This window comes from Athene cunicularia (assembly GCF_003259725.1).
Source record: "Athene cunicularia isolate RWA chromosome 7 unlocalized genomic scaffold, athCun1 chr7_part1, whole genome shotgun sequence".
Lineage (NCBI taxonomy): Eukaryota > Metazoa > Chordata > Aves > Strigiformes > Strigidae > Athene > Athene cunicularia.
The window spans coordinates 38,174,363-38,193,878 of record NW_020799107.1 but is presented as its reverse complement, the minus strand read 5'-3'; the positions used below and the strand labels follow the sequence as shown (position 1 = coordinate 38,193,878).

The 19,516-nt window shown below is 40.2% G+C and overlaps 1 protein-coding gene across 6 annotated transcripts in view; it reads left to right on the top strand.

Moving 5' to 3' along the window:
* The window catches only part of WDSUB1 (WD repeat, sterile alpha motif and U-box domain containing 1), a 127,832-nt gene that overhangs the window by 104,566 nt on the left and 3,750 nt on the right, over window positions 1-19,516 (top strand). The window contains exons 4-12 of one of the 6 annotated variants that reach the window (XM_026852214.1): window positions 2,739-2,744; window positions 3,240-4,297; window positions 7,502-7,686; window positions 10,819-10,911; window positions 11,729-11,822; window positions 13,951-13,984; window positions 15,569-15,609; window positions 15,697-15,803; window positions 16,652-16,831. In XM_026852214.1, coding sequence (XP_026708015.1) covers window positions 3,900-4,297; window positions 7,502-7,686; window positions 10,819-10,911; window positions 11,729-11,822; window positions 13,951-13,984; window positions 15,569-15,609; window positions 15,697-15,803; window positions 16,652-16,831 — 1,132 coding nt within the window. In that variant the 5' untranslated portion in view covers window positions 2,739-2,744; window positions 3,240-3,899. Of the gene's footprint in view, window positions 1-23; window positions 308-1,284; window positions 2,053-2,738; window positions 2,745-3,239; window positions 4,298-5,898; window positions 5,937-7,501; window positions 7,687-10,818; window positions 10,912-11,728; window positions 11,823-13,950; window positions 13,985-15,568; window positions 15,610-15,696; window positions 15,804-16,651; window positions 16,832-19,516 lie in introns of those variants that run through there. The other 5 variants (XM_026852215.1, XM_026852216.1, XM_026852217.1 and 2 more) reach the window with 5 other exon arrangements.

The following is a 19,516-nucleotide window of genomic DNA, read 5'->3' as shown; positions in this document are numbered from 1 at the left end:
CGGGCCGCCGGGGCGGAGGCAGGGAAGGGGCTGTCGGCGGTGCCGGCTGTGAGCGGCGGCGGGCGGCCCGTGGGCCGGGAGGGGGCTCTAGTTGCTGCGGTGTGACACCGTGGAGCTGAACGTCTCTGCCGACAGGCGCCAGGCTCGCCTCTGCTTCAGCCTCTTCGAACTGTTGATACCGAGAGGCCTCATTCCTGGGTTTGCTTTTCTCCTGAAAATCTCATAATAGCGAGATTAAGGTGCCTTTTTCAGCCTTATCTTTCCAGATGTCAAACTTTGACTCTTCAGCTTTTCATAGTTGAAGGAAGTACATTAAATTTCTTTCTGCAGATAAAGACATGTTGACACCACCTAATCTGTTTAATGGTTTTAAAGAGAATAGTAATAAAACTGGGAGAATCATAAAGCTAAAATAGTATTCCAAGATCTGATCTTTCACTAAATTGCTATGCCATATGCTGCCTGAACAGTTATTTTGCCCTTAGATATATCTGTGCCTATATGTATACATATGTAGGTGTGCGTGTATGCATACATTTGTACATATTTGTATGCCCATATACACAAAAATATGTATATATCTTTATACATAAAACCACCTGTGTGTATGTATATAAAACCACACCTGTTTGTGCTTGCCTCTTAGCTCTGAAATTATTGTTCACAATGTGGCGCTTAAGTCTGCTGTTTTAGATATGTTACTATAAATAACATTGCTGCTTTTCTTCAGCATAAGCAACTTTTAAGTTGCAGGCACTTCTTTTAGGCTCTGTGCTGCCTTATTCTCAAGAAGCATGACTGTGACCTACAGCATTGATAGAACTGGTTAGAATGGACCTTTTAGGGGCTTTCCCAGACACGAGCAGTGTAAATCACTTGTCGCATGCTGAGATCTAAACTGGTCGCAGCAGTCTTAAGTGTTGGGAAAATGTCCACGGAGTTCAGGTTTTCTTTTGTTGCTTTACGTAGCAGCAAATGCAATTCCTGGAGAGGTTTAGGTTCTCATCATCCTCTTAATATTCACGTTTTGACTTTGATTTAAATGTGTTAGAGTGTGATGTTTGACTTATTAAAATCTGGTCAAATCACTGACTGGCAACACAGACATGTCATTGGTATTACTCAGATGTGCTGCCATCACTAATGTTGCTGCCTACTCTGAAAGCTAGCAGAAGTTTGAATTTGAATAAGGTATTCAGGCCTGGAAAGGAAAAAATTATGTATCTTGGAGTCTGGTCATCAAATCTTAGTGTTCATCTGTGTTAGACCTGCAGGTATGGTTTTATTGCTTAATCTGGCTTTACTCTAAAAAATACATACAATACTGGATTGTACTGTTAACGTGCTCTTGACACCTAACTGAAGTTTGCTTTAGCTGTCAGTTGGTATTTTCTGTCAAAACGTTTTTAGTTTTTCTAAGTCTTTTGTAGTACTCTGGTCAGCTCTGTTCCTGCCTGCCCCCTGATCAGCAGTTTAAGGTTCCCATCTCTCTATGTGCCTCCTGCTGCTCTCGGTGTCTCTCTGGATCCTTGCTTCTCCCTGTGCCTAAAAATTAATACTACTTATTTCCTCTTTTACTTGTTACCACCAAGAAAAAAGAAGGGGTGGAGGGTTAGGGAGGACCAGAGTCATGTTCTTTTCGAGTTCTAATGAAGCAGCAGTGGCTCTGTCCCTGTTGCCTTTGGCAGCCCCGTGGCCTCTGGTGAGGGTCTCCTGCTCCTGACCCATGCACCGAGAAGTCCAAAGCCTGTGTTTTTGCATTGTTTGCTGTATAAGCAGCAGCCCAGCATTCCTGAGAGAGGGATGTAAACGTTCCTTTTAATATTTGGAGGTTGCAGGAATGAGGAAATAAATTGTCTTCTCCTCCCTCTGACAGGGGTCCTGCACTTAGTCACCTAATGAGATCTCTCCAGGAAGAAAAAGTACAACCTGGCCTGTGGTGATGCAGATAATAAGTTGATGTCACAAGAGTAGGGATGATAATAGAAGTGAAGATGCAGTGGCTCCTTCCCAGCAAATCGGTAGCTGTCACACCCCCAGACTGTGCCTCAAGTTAGCTTTTATTCTTTGCCCTTGCTTACTTCCTGTAGCCATCAGTTCAAAGTTACTGTTAAGTCTTTGGAAGCAAAGACTAAGTGGCATGTCTGTGATTTGTATTTCAGTCCTAGCATACATTTGAGGCCTGCTCCCAGCTGGGAATTTAGCCATCTATTGAGTAATCTCAGGTTATAGGTATGATGAGATGTGCTTTGGCTAATTCCACACTTTCACAAAAAAGTGTGTTGGTGTTGATGGCTTGGGAATGGACTTGTGACACTTGCAGTTAGAGAGAGGATGATTTGGAAGCACATACAAGTACACCTGGTAACTTTCATTCTAGATTGGTAGGAAAACTTACCAGACTTTTTTATTTAGATCTTATTTAATAAAAATGTATTGCTATAATAATCTAGTAATTGGAATACCACTAATAATTGGTATACTAAGGTAGTGGCCTTCTATGATGGAGTAACTGCATCAGTGGACAAGGGAAGAACTACTGATGTCTGCCTGGGCTTCTGTGCTATTTAGTGTCTTCATCAGTGGCATTGAGTGCACCCTCCGCAAGTTTGCAGGTGACACCGAGCTGGGTGATGCAGGGGATTCACTTTGCAGAGGGAAGGGATGCCATCCAGAGGGGCCATGGCAGGCTGGAGGAGTGGGCCGGCACGAGCCTCAGGAAGTTCAACAAGGTCAAGTGCAAGGTCCTGCCCGGGGGTCAGGGCAGTGCCCGGTATCGGCAGAGGCTGGGGCTGCTGGGTTGAGATCAGCCCCGCAGAGAAGCACTTGGGGATCCTGGTGGACGAAGACTCAGGCGTGAGCCGGCACCGTGCGCTGGCAGCCCAGAAATCCAGCCTTGTCCTGGGCTGCATCGAGCACGCGTGGCCAGTGGGGCGAGGGAGGGGATTCTGCCCCTCTGCTCCGCTCTGGTCAGAGCCCACGTGCAGCACTGCCTCCAGCTCGGGGGCCCAGCGCCGGCCAGACTGGAGCTGTTGGAGCGGGGCCAGAGGAGCCCACGACAGCGACCGGAGGGCTGGGACCCCTCTGCTGGGAAGAAAGGCTGAGAGAGCCGGGGGGTTCAGCTGGAGAAGAGAAGGCTCCGGGGAGCCCTGGCTACGGCCTCTCGGAGTGTAAAGGGGGAGCATAAGAGACACAGGGAAAGGCTTTTTACTGGGGCCTGCGGTGACAGAACAAGGGAGAGGGCGGGTGTAGGCTGGGTGTGAGGAAGAACCTTTTCTACCCTGACAGATTTGCCCAGAGAAACTGTGGCTGCCCCCTCCCTGGAAGGGTTCAAGGCCAGGTTGGACGGGGCTTTGGGCAACCTGGGCTGGTGGAAGGTGGCCCTGCCCGGGGCAGGGGGTGGCACTACATGATCTCTAAATTTCCCTTTGACCCAAAGCATTCTGTGATTCTGTATTCCTGGTGCAACACTAATTAATGCTTTGACTGTCTCCTGCATTGCCCATTTACTCCATTGTCTCTAGTGCAGGTGCAGATAATAACAAATATAAGCAGTGAACTTCTTAGTGTAAATTAAATAACTAGAATAACATGTTTTGCCGCTGCTCTAAAACCAAGTAGTTACTGTGTAATCTGCAGAATTGCAGGTTAACATTATAAGTTTAGATACGTTAATTCTAACCAAGTCATAACCCCCTTATCCCATTACAGAGATTAATCGCTGATTTAAGTAGAAGATTAAACAGCGCTTAGATGAAAATTCTGCCTCTGCAAATGAATTAATTTTTTTTTTCCCGGAGAATGTTTCTTGTTAAGGTGGTATATTTCATTTATGAAATAGGAGAGATAAGTCTAACTGTTGAACTTTTTTTCAGATATTTCTGTTGAAAGTAGATAAAATGGCAACATTAATTCACACTTTAGCAGATCATAGTGATGATGTCAACTACTGTGCCTTCTCATCATCGTGCTTGGCTACTTGTTCCTTGGACAAAACAGTTCGTGTTTATTCTCTCAAGGACTTCACTGAGCTTCCATACTCGCCCCTGCGGGGTCACACATACGCGGTGCACTGCTGCTGCTTCTCTCCGTCAGGACAGCTCTTGGCCTCCTGCTCCACGGATGGCACCACGCTGCTGTGGGGCAGCGGCGACGGGCGGCTGCGGGCCGTGCTGGGCCAGCCCAGCCGCAGCCCCGTCCGCGTCTGCCGCTTCTGCCCCCGCACCACACACCTGCTCGCAGGGGCAGCGGACGGGAGCCTGGCGCTCTGGGACACGCAGACCTTGAAACTCTACAGGTGAGTGCCAGGTGCCCTTTGATGGCCTTGTTTGCAATAACAAGAGTGTAATTTCAGTAGTGTGCTGTACTCTGTACAAGACTTGCAGACTTGGGCTACCAGTTGGTATCACAAAGCAATAGGAGTATGATTTAGAAGATGGAAAGATTATCAATAGGAGAGGGAGTGGAAACTGAAGAAGCTTTAATTTTTACTAAGTTATCTTTCATCTAAATCCTCATATTTCGTAAGTTCATGGATCAGTTTTCATTGACTTAACATGAAATTAGGATACATTGCGAGCTGCATGCATCTGGTTCCTAAACAGTGGGACAGCAAACTATGATACGTAATACACAGTTAGTGGAGCCTGACTCTGCTGTGTGCCTTATATTGCATTATATGTAGTGGTTTTTAATGAAATATTCAATTACAAGGCTGTTTGGAGTCCAGGATGGTCTTAGAAGCTTGATAGTGATCCAGTAATCAAAGACTACTGACTTATCTTGAAACCACACAGTTTAGCACATGTAAGAGACAGGAGTATCGGAGCAGAGTGGGTTAAATATGAGAGTCAGAATTTCACACAGGTTTCCAATAAACAAGTGGAACAAAGCAGGTGAGCATTTTTTGTGATGTTGCAGAGTTAAAGGCATGAACCTTAGGATGATCTGCAAAGTCCTCCCCTACAGAGTAAAGAATTCAGGCCCGTTGGAATCTGTATTTAGGCAAGACATTATTTAGGTTTCAGAGCAGCAATTATACAACATCTCTAAAGCTAGGAAAGAAGTTAAGAATTTGAGAGAATTAATGAGATGTTTCACTCAGGATGAGGGGGCAGGCACTTACAAAAGCCAAACTTGTTTGGTTTTAGCAATCCCCTGTCAAGCGTGTTATGGCTCTTGTGGCCACTCTACCTTTGCCTTCCACAGCAGTGATTTAGATGGGAGCTGTAGAATTTTTCGGAATGATTGATTATAGTTACCTGAAGTCATGTAAATCTGGAAACCTGTCCATAAACAGAATTCTGATAGATTTTTGCCACCTATTGTTTGTGATACATACAAACGCACTGAATTGTTTTTGTTTTCAGAGAATTAAGGAGGTATTGATTACATATTGTTTCTTAGTTTTATCTGTAAGAAAAATAGGGAATTTCAGCTACTAGTGTTCTGAGGTCTGAGGGTTTATCTGTTTTGAGATAATTCTAATGAAGGTGGTGGGTTTTTTTATTCAGAATACTTGTTATTGACAGGGAAAACCCCAGAAATACTAAAAAGTAATCTCTGACAAGTATATGCTATTAATATATGCAGTGATGCATATTTTAGACCTACATCCTTAATTTCCTCCTAGTTGAATGGTGACTGTATAATTACCATGTAGAAACTATATTATTGTTTTAAGCGGAAATTTTTCTAGTTTGGTGTTTCCCTTGTAAAGAAACAAAAACACTTGAACATTCCAATCCTGTCCCCTTCACTTCACTTAGAAAGTTCATTTCAAAGTGTTAACATGCCAGCAGTAGTCAGCTTAGCTTTAATTGTATATATTTTGGGATGTGTCTGTATATATATTTTCAGCTGATTAGTTGTTTTTTTAATTATAATTTGTAATTGCAGATTAAAAAGTGCCCCAGTCCTGTTTTCCTAAAGCTGAGATCAGTATTACTTAGGAAATGATCAAGGTTCTTAAGTATGTCAGTGGGTTTCAGTTAGCCATCTAATGTCAGTCTGTGGTCCACTGTTTCTTTTGCAACAGTTGATTCTGTTGATGCTAAAAAATGCCTTTTGCCACACTATTACATCACTTCACTAAACATGCAGATGGTAATTACAACAAAGGTATCCAGTCACTCCTTATCAGCTCGGCTGCTGTAATTGACTGTCTGTCCAAATTGTGATGCAAGATGACTCTTTAAATCATCTCTGAGCTGGATGTGAACAACATGAAAGCAAGTTAATTTATCTGTATTTCTTAGTGTTCTCTATTCCTGTTCCGTAGTTATTATACTGATATCTGGCCTGAAAGTCTTAAATGCATACTCTGAACACGTATAGTACTTTTTGTTTTACTGTTATGTTTTCAGAGCAGAATCTGCAGCTTTATGTGTGAAGGAGGGAAAGTTTTAAAAGCTGCACTAAGGAAAAGGAATGGTGCATATAAAAATGGAAAGCACTGTAGTGGATTTGATATTATTCTTAATGATGGAATTAAGGGAGTCAATGCGTTTTGAAGGTCCTGGGTCTGATTAGAGAGACACTCAGGAAAAGTTTATTGTCTTGTCTTCTGTGGCATTAAGTGTGACACCTCTGGCAGTAAATAAAAACTCTATCAATCAGTAAAAGAGGATGAGCAGCTGTTCTGCAAAATACAATGACAGAGTGAGACTGACATTTCTTGCCGTTTGACTGTTGCTTATGGCTGTGATTATTTTCCTACACTTAAAGATTAATCTGTCCATGCTGGGCCAGATCTAGTGTCCATTAAAAGGAGAGAGACATTTCAGTTTACTTGAGGTTGCTATCAGATAACCTACGGGATGTGAGGTTGAGCCCACTTCCTTCCCAAGGGTCAACCGCACTTCCATATCTGCTAGAAATTTTATTTTGAGATCAGTTTTACGAAGTGCTTTGGCTCACTTAGTTTTAAAATATAGATTTTTTTTTTTCACATTGCATTGTTTTGTGTACGAGTAGTCCAAAATTAACCCTATATCATAAATCACAACATATTTGACTTGGCTACAGCTTATGATATGGGTTAGTAGGTGTTATGTTTTGTCTTTAAAAACAGAACAGAGAAATTGTGTGAGTCTTTTTTCCCCTTGTTTATGCACATGTGAATCTGTTATGATAGTTGTGTATTTGACTTATAAAATTTATCCTGCCACAGAATTTTAACAGTGCATTGTGCCTTTCAAATGGTAAGTCCCTGCAGATTGTCTTTAGTTTGAGAATTATTTTATTACTCAAATTATTGCCTTGGGGTGCTATCTCTCTCACATTTTCCCTTCTGCAGTCAAAGAGTAGGCCCTGATTCTTGCAGCTGTGCTTATTTTGCATCTCCTTCCACAGTTGGTGTGTTTCTCTCCCTTCTGTTACCAAATTCCAAAGTGCAAAACTTAGAACAGCTTGTCTTGTTGTATCAGACTGCATTTTAGAGATCACTTGTTCAGAACATTACTTATTCTAAATTCAAATCCCATGTACTCTTGCTTTTCAGGTCTGGGAATGTTAAAGATGGTTCTTTGGTGGCCTGTGCATTTTCTCCTAATGGAAATTTCTTTGTCACTGGATCATCATGTGGTGATTTAACCATTTGGGATGATAAAATGAGATGCCTGTATAATGAAAAAGCACATGATCTTGGCGTTACCTGCTGTGATATTTCTTCACAGCCAATTTCTGGTTAGTTACTTGACTCGTCAGGGGAGGAACATGTTAAAAAAAAGCATTCTTTTATTTCTCTCTAGCTCTTGTTTTCATATTCTTTTTGACATCAGTGCTCAAGATACAAACGACATTGGGAAGAGCTGATGTTTTAGAATATTCTGAATATTCTTAAGTAAAGTTGGGTCAGGTTTATGACAAGGAATGTACTAGGTCAACAGACAAGGTGATTAGCATGCTTATGGTAACTTTCAGTAGCAAATGACCCTGTCTGGGTTTTGGAAAATGTGTGGGCAGTGAAGCCTATCCCCTGGGGCTGACAAGGGTCTGAGGAGATGCAGTGCTTGATGACCCCTCCCGCTTTACTCTTTCATACTTTGGTTCCCCAAGGAGCAGGACTGGGTTAAAGCAATGCAGAAAACCCTAAATGAGATAAGCTGAATGCTTGAGCTGTTGGATGTGAATACATGGACTGTTTTCCTGCACCTGACTTTATCCATTGGCGGAATCTGGGGGAGCAGTGCGCCCAGAATCTCCTGTGTCCCACTAAGATGTGGGACTGTTCAAATGTCTTGCTGCCGTTTTAGCTGACCTCATTGTATAAGTTGCATTTCAATTTTGACATTATGTGCTTCTTCACAGTTGTGATGGGCAGGAACTTTGTTTTTTCTTTTGAGAATGAAATCTGATATTCTTGTATATATATATATATTTGGGTATTGAGATCAGAAAACAAGGCATGCTAGTGTAGGCCTTTCTCAGGGGTGTGTTGCACGTTCAGTTTTTATTCATTTCACATTTGTAAGGCTTTCTGTGGAACTAAAATATTTAGAACCTAGATTTATCTATATGCAAAACCAAAATTGCATATTTAAACTTCCAGCTATCTCAGGGAAAGCTTTGCATTTGTGTATACAGGCTTTTTGAATTATTATTTTGGTTTAACCCCGTGCGGTGGCTCAGCCCCATGCAGCCGGTCTCTCCCTCCCGTGGGGTGGGGAGAGAATCGAGGGGCAGGAGTGTGAAAACTCATTGAGGTAAAGGCAGTTGAGTGGAGAAAGCAAAAACTGCAGTGCAGGCCAGGCCAGAGGAGGAATTCATTCCCTGTTCCCTGGGGCTTCGCCATGCGGGACAGTGGCTTGGAAAGGCAAAAGCCCTCACTCCTCAGAGTTGCATGTTAAGTTCACACAGCTTGTACAGTAAGAAAAAACATTTGCACAAACAAGAACTGGTAGAAATTGACTGCAGTACAGGGAAGTGTCTTAGCCAAACAACTGAATATTGGACATTCTGAAATATTTATGAGTCTGAAAAGCTGAAAGGTTAATTTGTATAAATTTTTGTCAGGTAAAAGTGTTTTATAAAGAGTTAGAAAATCATTTGGTCATCTGCTTTTGATGGAGATTGGGAAATTGGACAGAAACCTCATTGTCAGATTTGGGAAGTAAAGCTGTAAGTTGTCTTAACTACCTCTTAGATATACTTTTGTGCTTTCCAGCTCTACTATGGAGACAAAGTGGTCTCCATAAAGATTCTGTTTCAGAGTACACACGAGGTGCTCTTTCAGAGGTACCAATAATTATAACTGAGCAGCCACTTGCATCTTTCAGTGCTAAACACAGCAATAAGTTCTGCTGTCTGTGTACCTCCTTGTCTAAGAAGGTGGTACAGGGCAGGAAAAAAGCAGAAGCAGGAAGGAAAAAAAGGGCAGAAGCAGGAGAATGCTGAGGAAGAAGGATGTGAGCATATACTTCAGTACAGAGAGCTAGTGACGGACAATACCATATCAGTCAAACGTGTGTCCACTGAAAGGTGCAGGGGCAGCACTAAATTAGTCTGTCACAACAGAAAGGGGATTAATCTCTTAACACCTCTAGATCTTTCTTGGTGAAAATACTATTAAAAAATCCCATTGTGAAACAAGAGCTGCATCCGAGGGCAAAGGAGCACCCTGAAGCTGAAAGAGAGCAGAGTGTGATTTCCACCACTTCCTTTGCTGTTGGGATTCTCTTGGTTTAAAAAAGAATGTTACCAACCCTTCAGCCTTCTGCCAAGATAGGAATAGGCAAGAAAGCATTTCCTAGACTGTAGATTTTTTAGCTGATTTATGATCATTCTTAATTTTATTTAAGCCATATGTTATTGAAAGTCAACATTTTTCCTTTTCATGTGTTGCTGTTTAATCATGAAGGATTGAAACTTCTGGGATTATTGGCAGATTTAATACATTACAAAATTCCATACAAGTAGTGCTTATCCAGTACAATTAAACATGGTTTTAGATAGAGACTCTCCTTACCTGCTGAATTCAGAGCAAAAACCAGAGTTTCTAATAGGTTCTTTGTGCTTTAGGCCATTTGTGGCGGATGTTGCTCCTGCCCTTAAAGTAGATTCAGTGGCAGTTGCACAGAAGTTCATCAGATCTAGAGCAGTTGTCGTGCTGCACGGGCTCTGCCATCCAACTGCAAAATTTCAGTGCTGTCCTCCTCCTGAATAAGTAAAATTCAGTGAAATGTCCTAGTGATACTGCTAAAAAATTGGCAGATCTTGATAAAATTTTCTAGTGATCCTCGGTGGAAGTCAGTGTAGTCGTCCTCTGAGTTATCCCAGAGAGCTCTGTGTGTACAACACTGTAATACCCCATTAATGGATTGGTAACCTGTAATGTCAGTGTCTGCATCATGACAGAGTTCTCATCCAGACCAGGTTACCAAGTAACATGTTCTTAGTTACCAAGAACCATCTGGTTTTACAGCATGATAGCTAATGCATGCTACTCATCTCCCTGTAAGACCCAAATCTTACACTGTAAAATCCTAGCAAAAGTGATGCGCTCTGACGCTTTAATGTTTAACAGATTTGAGGTAAGTCCTGGGATCTGCTATAGTCATAGCAGCTCTGATTGTTCCTGTGAACAAACCAGCCTGTGCATACTATAATATATTTTATTGTGATAACCATATGAAATTAAAATATACTTTATGTGGTGGAAAAAGAACTTCTGTAATTATTTTTATTAACAATTTTTAAAAGTAGTACTGAGATTAAGGAAATTTACCAAATTCCAGTGTAAGAACGCTGATATAGTTTGCTGATATGCTGTTATTTTCAGTGCTTCTGATTCCCATTAATACATTTAAATTTTATTAGATGGTGAACATGGATTCACATACTTCCAGATGGCTTCTTGTGGTCAAGATAATCAGATCAAACTCTGGCTTATTTTGTTTACAGATGTCTTAGGTGGGTATAGTGATGTTTTTTTCATATTCCAGTGTCTTAAATCTTTATTGACAATTGACATCTAAGATCAAATTTATACATCTGTTAATGGATTCACAGCCAAACTAACCACAAGTTGAAAGTTTTCCTTTAATTGTTCAGCAGGCGAGCAGCTAAGGCATGCAGCACTTTGTGACATTGGGCCCTGTGGATTGTTATCTAGTTATCCATTTATTAATAATTGTAAAAGAAAAGATTTTTTTAAAAGTCCCCTAATTCCCTCAAACTTAATATTGTGATAAACATTTGGTTTTAATTAGCATGTTTACCTTTTGTTAAGCACTAACGATTCTACTGTGGCCTTTGAGCAGGTTGATAGGTTGAAACCTCTTAATCTCCCAGGCCAGGGAGAGGTTTCCTTTCAGCTTTCGGTACACCTTGGCCCGTGAGTGAGAGGTGGAGAAATGAAAACAGCGTTGGCTCCTGTTAAAACTGCAATGTAGGTGTGTGACTGCTATGTAGAGCCTAGGCAGATGGCCAAAACCATCCTCAGTGGGTATTTTTTGTAATCTCTCTTTTATGGAACTCTGTAAGGATGAGTATTGTGTGCATACACAAATACACATTTAGTTACATAAAACACTGTTACACATGCTAAGACTGCAAAGTGAGGAAGTCAGAGAAGTTAAAATCAAGTTGTCTCTGTGATCTTTTACCCCCTTTTTGTAGACAGTATGTCAGAGTCATCTTTGGTGCTTCTTTATGCTTCTAAAAGCAGCCTGTCTTATACCTTGTCAAATATGTCCATATGTAATAATTTACTTTTTTGTGTTTTCAGGTGTTGAATTAAAATATAAATGCACCTTGAGTGGACATTCTGCCCCAGTTCTGGCTTGTGCATTTTCTTATGATGGGCAGATGTTAGTCTCAGGGTAAGCAGTATCTTTTGGTTAAATTTCATACAGATGGCTGTCCAAATTCATGCTTCAGTATTATTAAACAAAGTTCAAAAGAGTTGAAGGTTTCAAAATATATTTTGAATCATTAAGGAATAATTCTGTGAAAGTGTCTCGCAGGTGATTGAGTTTGAAATCTAGGATGTTGCAGGCTTGGTTCTCTTGAGTATTGTAATGAGATTCATTGTTTCCTGGTTTGGGGGCATTTATGTGGCCTTCCATGTGGATAGTCCAGCATCTATTAAAAACAGACATCTACATTGCAGTCTTACCATCTCTTTGGGACACCATTTAGGATTTCCATCTCACTCATGCACTTTCAAGAACTTTTTACACAGTTTAGTATCTTGAGATTTTTGTCTTTGATAGATGTGGTCAGAATGAAAAATCTCTTTGCTGATCCACACCCAGAGTATGGCAACATAAGCCTTCTTTCCATAGAAGCACATGATTGAGATGACTGTAAGCCTGTGTTTTTGAGTCAGGCCTGTACAGAACAGTGGTTAAGACCCAAGTTAATCATGAACTGTCAGTTAGAGACTAATACTATTACCGGTGTTTGTCAGAGGGTGGAAAGGTAACTGATATATAACAATACTGATAATGCCAGTGTCATTGCAGGGTCACTTTTATGTTTGAAAGACCCAGGAGGGTGGAGGTGATGGGAAGATTCCTGATGACTGGAAAGATGCAAATGTCACACTTGCCTCCAAGAAGGGCAAGGCAGAGGATCTGGGGAGCTACAGGCCCAACAGCCCCCAGACTCCAGTTTCTGGGAAGGTTATGGAGCAAATCCTTCCAGGGGGCTTGGTGGCCGTTGCTGAGCACAGCATGCCTGGGGAGAGCAGGACTTGAGCGGGGGCAAACGGCCTGGCCAGTGGCCTGCGGCCGCACCTCACCGTGAGAGAGACTTTTGGCTGGTTTCCCAGTGTAGTCTTGCAGCCTCTGGGGAGATACAGACAGAAAAGTTAACTCTAAGTTGTGTGAAAAAAATGATGTGACCGTCAGGCTCAAATTGGCATTGGTGATCAGCAGCATGGAGATAAACTGGCAGCTGGTTACTTGTGGCTTTCCTCAGGGATCAAGCTATTGAAAGAGGAAATGATAAATAAGGTAGATAGATATAATAATTTATGTTTTTATGAATATTAATGACTGTGCTTTTATTCTACACTTCTCATGAGAAGTGCTTAATCACTTCTGAACTGTCTTAAGTGGCAACTTGAAATAACAAAATGGTTCAACTCTAAATTCTGTCTTTTTTATGAAGACTTTATAAACTGAAACAGAAAAACTGATGTCTTGCAAAGGGAAAAGACTACAATAGCCAGGAAATAAACTTAAACCTATCCAGACCCCAGGAGACAATACCTTGGTTTGACATTTTGCTTTGTGTTCTTTTTAAGGGAGTCTTTTCCAGTATTTGAAAATTATTATGAATGTTTGTGATCTGTAGTTATTTTATTTTCCATTAGACATACGGAATATTGGTTTTGCTTATAATGTCATGAGTGTAATGTCTATCCCATAAAGTCTCTCAGGAAACACTGCTGTCATGGTAAATAACTACGCAGTTTGTATTTGATGGCAAATTTTATGTATTGGTTGCATTGCACCACTGTGTTTTATGTGTTGCAGTGCACTGTTTCCTCTAGCTTGATTTTTGCAAATGAAATGGTTTCAAAAATAAGCGGAATTGCTGAGAGTGGATCATGGACAGACAGATTCTGCACATCTCCTTCACAGGATCTTTTTGCAAAGTCATAAAGTAGATACGGTAGAGACGGGGGGAGCAGTGGGAGCGAGGGCCAGTTTTCATAAGCACCAGGCAAATCCTTTACGTCAGAAATTCTCATGGAAGTGCAGAGTTTTTGTATTTAAGTACTAGTTTTGCATCATGCTGATGGTACAGCTGATAGTCATTTTAAGGTGGGCATGGGGGGAGCGGATTTAGATAGGTAAGCTTCTCATAAAGTGGTGTAAAGAAATCTGTTTGCTCTCATTTTGTTTGTGGCAGGTTTCTTTCTTCCTCTACTTAATTAAAACCAGTTTCCTTTCCCCTCTCTGCATCATTTTAACATCAGTGGATTGTTTTTTTTTAAAGGTCTGTGGACAAGTGTGTCATAATACATGAAACTGTAAGTATAACGCAGCACGAGATCATTAATCAGGTGGTTGTCTTTCAATCAGCACTGCTCCCGCAGTGTCTTACCAACACAGAGAAGTATTGAGGAGTAGAAACTGTATAAACCCAAAATATTTACTGTGTCTTTGGGGTAGGGGGAAGGAGTTTGAGAAAGAATGTCTCCTGAGAGTTGATCAGTCTTTCTCACTTTTTATTTACTTTTCTTTGAGGGATTTGTTATTTGATTTCTCTACAGTAGAGTATTATTCAATTAATTCCTTATTTACAAGTTATCCTCATATTGAAGTAGAAGGGATTTTTTGTTATCCTAAATTTATCTTAGCTTCCAAAGCAAGGACTATAGCTTTTGATGTAAAATTTGGAATGGTAATTGTAAAAATTCCTTCGTTACTTATATATCAAGTGCACATAAAATAGAAGCATAATAAAGAATTCAGGAAAATGAGTTTATGTTAAATATGATGTCTCTTCTTTAAAACATATTGTCTAGGCATTTTCTGTAATACTGTTATTAAATCTTTCATGGTTTAGCTGTGTTATTTGCCTTTAGTACTTTTTATAGTATTAAAAATAATAATAATTTTGCTGAAAATGAAGGATGAACAAATTCTAAGCTTCTTTCACTTGCTCTGCACATGCTATTATACTGATACAATTTTTAAATTATTTTTTTTCACCAAAATCATTAATTTGATACCTTCCCAGTTTTGGGCCTAATTATTTCAGTAGTTTGAAGCTTAGACAGGTGTGAAAGAAGTCGCCTAGATTTTTGGAACCCCAGAACATTGAAAGATGCGGAGCACCACAGCACAAGTGTTTCTTAATACTGTTTATTAACTTTTGTGGCCTTAGGTTTTTGTCAAATGGACAGTAACTTCATAGCTGTTGAGGAGAAGTGGAGACAATAAACCTTCATGGGACAGAGAGAGGTTTCAGCCTAAAGTAGTACATGTTCCACATCATGGGCAGCTCAGAAAAATGCAGTGCTGATCAGTTAGTGAGTCAGAATAACTGTGTTCTTCATCTTTCCAATCTCTCTGTACCTGTCAAAGAAACAGTATTTTTCCTAAGGAGGAAAATCACATCCTAGTTAAAACGGGAAATTCAGGAATTTGTTTTTTAAATAGTACCATCTAGTGGCCACACAGGAGAACCACAGGTGTGATTGATTAGCCCGATTGAAGGATTGTGGCACGAAATCTGTTTTGAGTTTCAGCTACCTCTTCACTTTTGGTCATTTCTAATCTTAGATTTTAGAAGAAATGCTTTTATCCACATAAGCAACCATGCAGTGTGGATGTAATTAATTCAGTTCTGGCGTTGTGCTGACGACTCCGTGCTGGCTGATAGCTGAAGGGTAGTGGTGTTCCAGTGGGTTGAGTAGGGGGCTTCAAGCAGGAGATTCAAGTTGCATTTCCAACTCTGCTGCTGCTGAGCTTTGGCAGCCTTTCTCCGAAGGCAACTTCTGTCATCTTCCAAGAAGCAGTAGTATTCCTTATGTTGAAAGAATGTATACAAATGAATGAATATTCTTTTTATTATTTTAAGATTTAAAATCACAAATATTCTTTTACAGAGTACTGCCAATACCGTTCATACTTTGTCTCAGCATACCAGGTAAGAATTCAGTATGATTACTCTGTTGTACTGTTAATAAATAAATTAAATCCTTGTGAATTTTCACACATTTATTTTTATTTGTAGATATGTAACAACTTGTGCTTTTGCACCGTGTAGTCCCTTACTTGCCACAGGTTCAATGGATAAAACTGTGAACATATGGCAGTTGGACCTTAGGCAACCCTGTGCAGGTTAGTGTGGGAAGTATTTGTAATCCATTCTTTAAATTTAAAGCACAGATGCAAAACCCCCACTTTTTCTTACATGGAGTTAGTTTGTAACCTCAGGAGTCTGTGCATGTTCCTTATCTTTTCTCCAAATTGATCTTATTAATGTCCTACAGAGGTATTCTCTTCTTGTTTTTAAAAGATATATGAGAAGTAATTTAATTGTATTAATCTGCTGTATGTTCTTCTCTGATGCTCGCCATTTCTTACTCTCTGAGCAGCATTTAAGAGATGGGTTTTATTCCCAGAGTGGTCAAGACTTTTTGGACAAGTATCATTGACAATGATTTAAACAGAAAATATGCTAATTGCAAGCACAATTGTCAACAAGAAATACAGTTTACCAGTTGTTATATGTGTAAAAAATGGGATAATTAATGTCACAGAATATATCAGCACCTCAAGTATGTGAAACAAAGGTATATAGATCTTTGTTCAAAGCACAAGAGCAAGTCTGGGCTTGGCTTTGCTTTTCTAAGGAGGTGTGAGACTTGGTTTCAGTGTCTGCTGATGGTTTTCCATCTTCAAATTTGACAGAAGTGTAGGCATCTGAGAGATTAACTTCCTCAGAACTTTGAAAATTGATGGGTAAAAGACAAACACAAATTCCAGCTTCCCATTGAAGTAATGTCTAATAAGCATTTCTGCTGTTAGATGCTGGGGAATGTATAGTACTGAAAACACTTGGAAAGAGCAGTCATTGCTGCCACTGTTCTTGGAACTGGGGCTTTTTTCATTGCTGGGGTTGGGGGAGGGGGGTGAGGCTGTTGTTTGGAGGTTTTTTAACTGTCTTTTATCTTTTCTTTCCAAAGGAAATACTGTAGAAAATGAATCTAAGATGGCTGTTGAGGACTGGTCAGAGGACGATGTTTCAGCCTGGCTTTGTGCACAAGACTTAGCAGACTTTGTTGAGCTTTTCAAAATGAATAACATTGATGGCAAACAACTACTGAATCTTACTAAAGAAAGTCTGACTAATGAATTAAAAATTGGTAAGAGTGTAGAAATCCACATAGCTTTTAATCTTTAGAGTACGTGTGAAATGTTGGAATGAATGTTACTTGGGAGTTCCATACATGGATGTTTTTCTCCCTGAAATGCATTTTTATTTCATTTCCAGGGCTGATAAAAACCCCTGATGTCACATTATCCATGATACTCTTTCTTTGTGTGTGTTTGCTTATACCTGGGGACATAAAACGCACTTCCACCAACAATGCTGTGTTAAGTGGTCTTACCTGCTTTTGTTTCTGTTTTCCTTCTTAGATCTTGTGTCATTAAGCTCTGGAAAAGGATTTTTTTCTTTTGTGTATACTTAATGATTCTGACTTTGGTAAATAGGGTAGTCTATAGTTTTTCCTATCAGTCTGCAAAAGTGTCGTGTTTATAATACTATGTGGTCAACTACCTGGAGTTTAGCAGTGAAATTCTTCAGAGTACTGTTACCATAATAGAAAAACACAAGGTATGTTTTAGATTTTACTGATCTTGGAGATGAAGCATTTGATGTTGACATTTAGTAAGGATCAAGCAAAGCTTGCCTGGCTTAGAGACTTTATAATTCATCAGGTGTCCTAGTTAATACATTGTCTTCTCACATTATTGCAAAACCGTGATTGCATTTTAGAAGGAATCACAAGGAGGTGCCATATTAGTAACGAGTCCACAGCAGTAGTTCTGAAAAAAGAAATGTAAGGATGGTGAACTACACTGGAACTTTCCGAATATAAGTTCTGTATTCATTTTGATGGCAAGATTTGGGTGTAAATGAGGTGCTGGTATGTTTGCCACAGTGAGATCAAATATAGCAAAAGGCTGAATGAGTTAAGAAACCTTTTAAAAAATACAGGTTTATTTTTAGAAGTTAGTATTCTTCATTGTAGGAAGACTGCTCCCTTTTATGTTCTGTGCCTGTGTGGCATTGGCCTGTATCAGATCATCGTATCTCTGTATATCAACTAGTGCTGCTGAATTCTAGAAATCAGCAGAGATACTGGGAATCTGCCAGGAATTGTCATCCATGAAAGACTCTTGGCTTCATCCGTTTCTGCACGCCTTTTCCTTAACATTGGAGTAGCCTAAACCTGTTGCAGCAATCACCAGCTGAGGCTCACCAAATAAAGCTGACTAGAAAGTTGTGTGGGAATTGACCGCAGTGTGACAGATGAGGAGAGTTGACCTGTTGGATTTAGCATGCTCTGCTCTGTGGGGAAAAGGAATCAACAACAACACGTGTTGCCTGATGGATTTGTAGTGACAATTTCAAACATTCAAAAATTGCTTGTCAGAACAATTCAAACTCTGGTTTAGACAATCTGAGTTGTAAGAGCCCATTGTAAGGCAGGCTTTAAGATGCAAAGGATGGTTGTGGCTTCAGGCAGAGCAGCTCTGGGTTACAGGCTGGTTGTTGGCACTTCCATCTGCTGTAGAAGGATGTAGTGAGGATTGGGTGTACATACAAGCTGAAGTACCCTCACTATGTGCTTCCCCATTACCAGGTGAAATACTCATTGCTCCGTCTCTGTTCTCACGACTTTGGCCTTTTGCCATGCTTTTTCTTCAGTAAGTACTTCAACACTCATGGCAAAATAATAAGATGTCAGATTTTCACAGGTATCAGGCAGCCATAAGAAATGTCAGGATTTCTGATTTCAGAAGGTTCAGGATTTCTCCTTTTTAACAGACACAATGACACATTCATTTTAATTCTGTGATGCAGCTGAGTCAGAAAACGGAATATGCATCCTCTTCCAATTCAGAATCGAAGGTGGGGTACCTTGTTCCATGCCTGCATGCTCTTTTCCTGTCAGGCGAACTGGATGTGTTAATGTAAGGTGACTCATGACTTCAGTTTGTTTGCAGAGGGTGAGCAGGAAGTGAGACTAGCTCCGATTTTTTGGAAAACCACACCTTCAGTTTAGGGATTAGTGCCAGACAAAGTATTTTGTACTGTAATATTACAAATTATAAAGAAGTTGGAGGCATTCTGAGAAGGCTTCTTTTGATGTGACTCTACCCTGATTTAGGTTAGGTATGTAAATAGAACAGGTTGTCTTAAAGACAGTTCAGTGCTTTCCACACTTACTGCAGGGTGTCCTTAGAACATAAACCAAGGGTGAATACACATAAACTGAATTTTGAAATCTCAGATCAGGCAGACTTTGTCTTCTCTTCATTAGAAATGGGTTACCAAAAAAGATGTGGGGGTTTTGTCTTCCTCTTTTGGTTTCACTCTAGGTACATACAGAAAGTGTGAGTAAGTTCTTTCCTGTTTCACATCTTTGTCAAGAAACTCTGGGTCAATGAGCTTGTAAACAACGTTTTGGAGCAGAATTTGAATCACTTGTGATTCACCATGCCTTACATGTATACTGAAGTAGGGGTAAACTTTGGGGAAATTGCTCAGTAGAGATTAAACATAAAATTGCATGTGCTTTGCCTAGATCAACAAAATCTTATTTTAAGTGTTCTTTTATAACTAGTTTTCAAAAGATAATGTGTCATGGATTTAATCAGGAGATAGTTAATTGAGGTGCAAACTGGATGCAATAATCTTTAATCTGTTTGCATGAGAGGAATTTAGGAAAAATTGCCCATGTGATGAAAACTGTAGAAGATGCCATCAAAATCCAGTTATAACTACAGAATGATATGGTTCCTTCCCCCCCCCCCCCCCC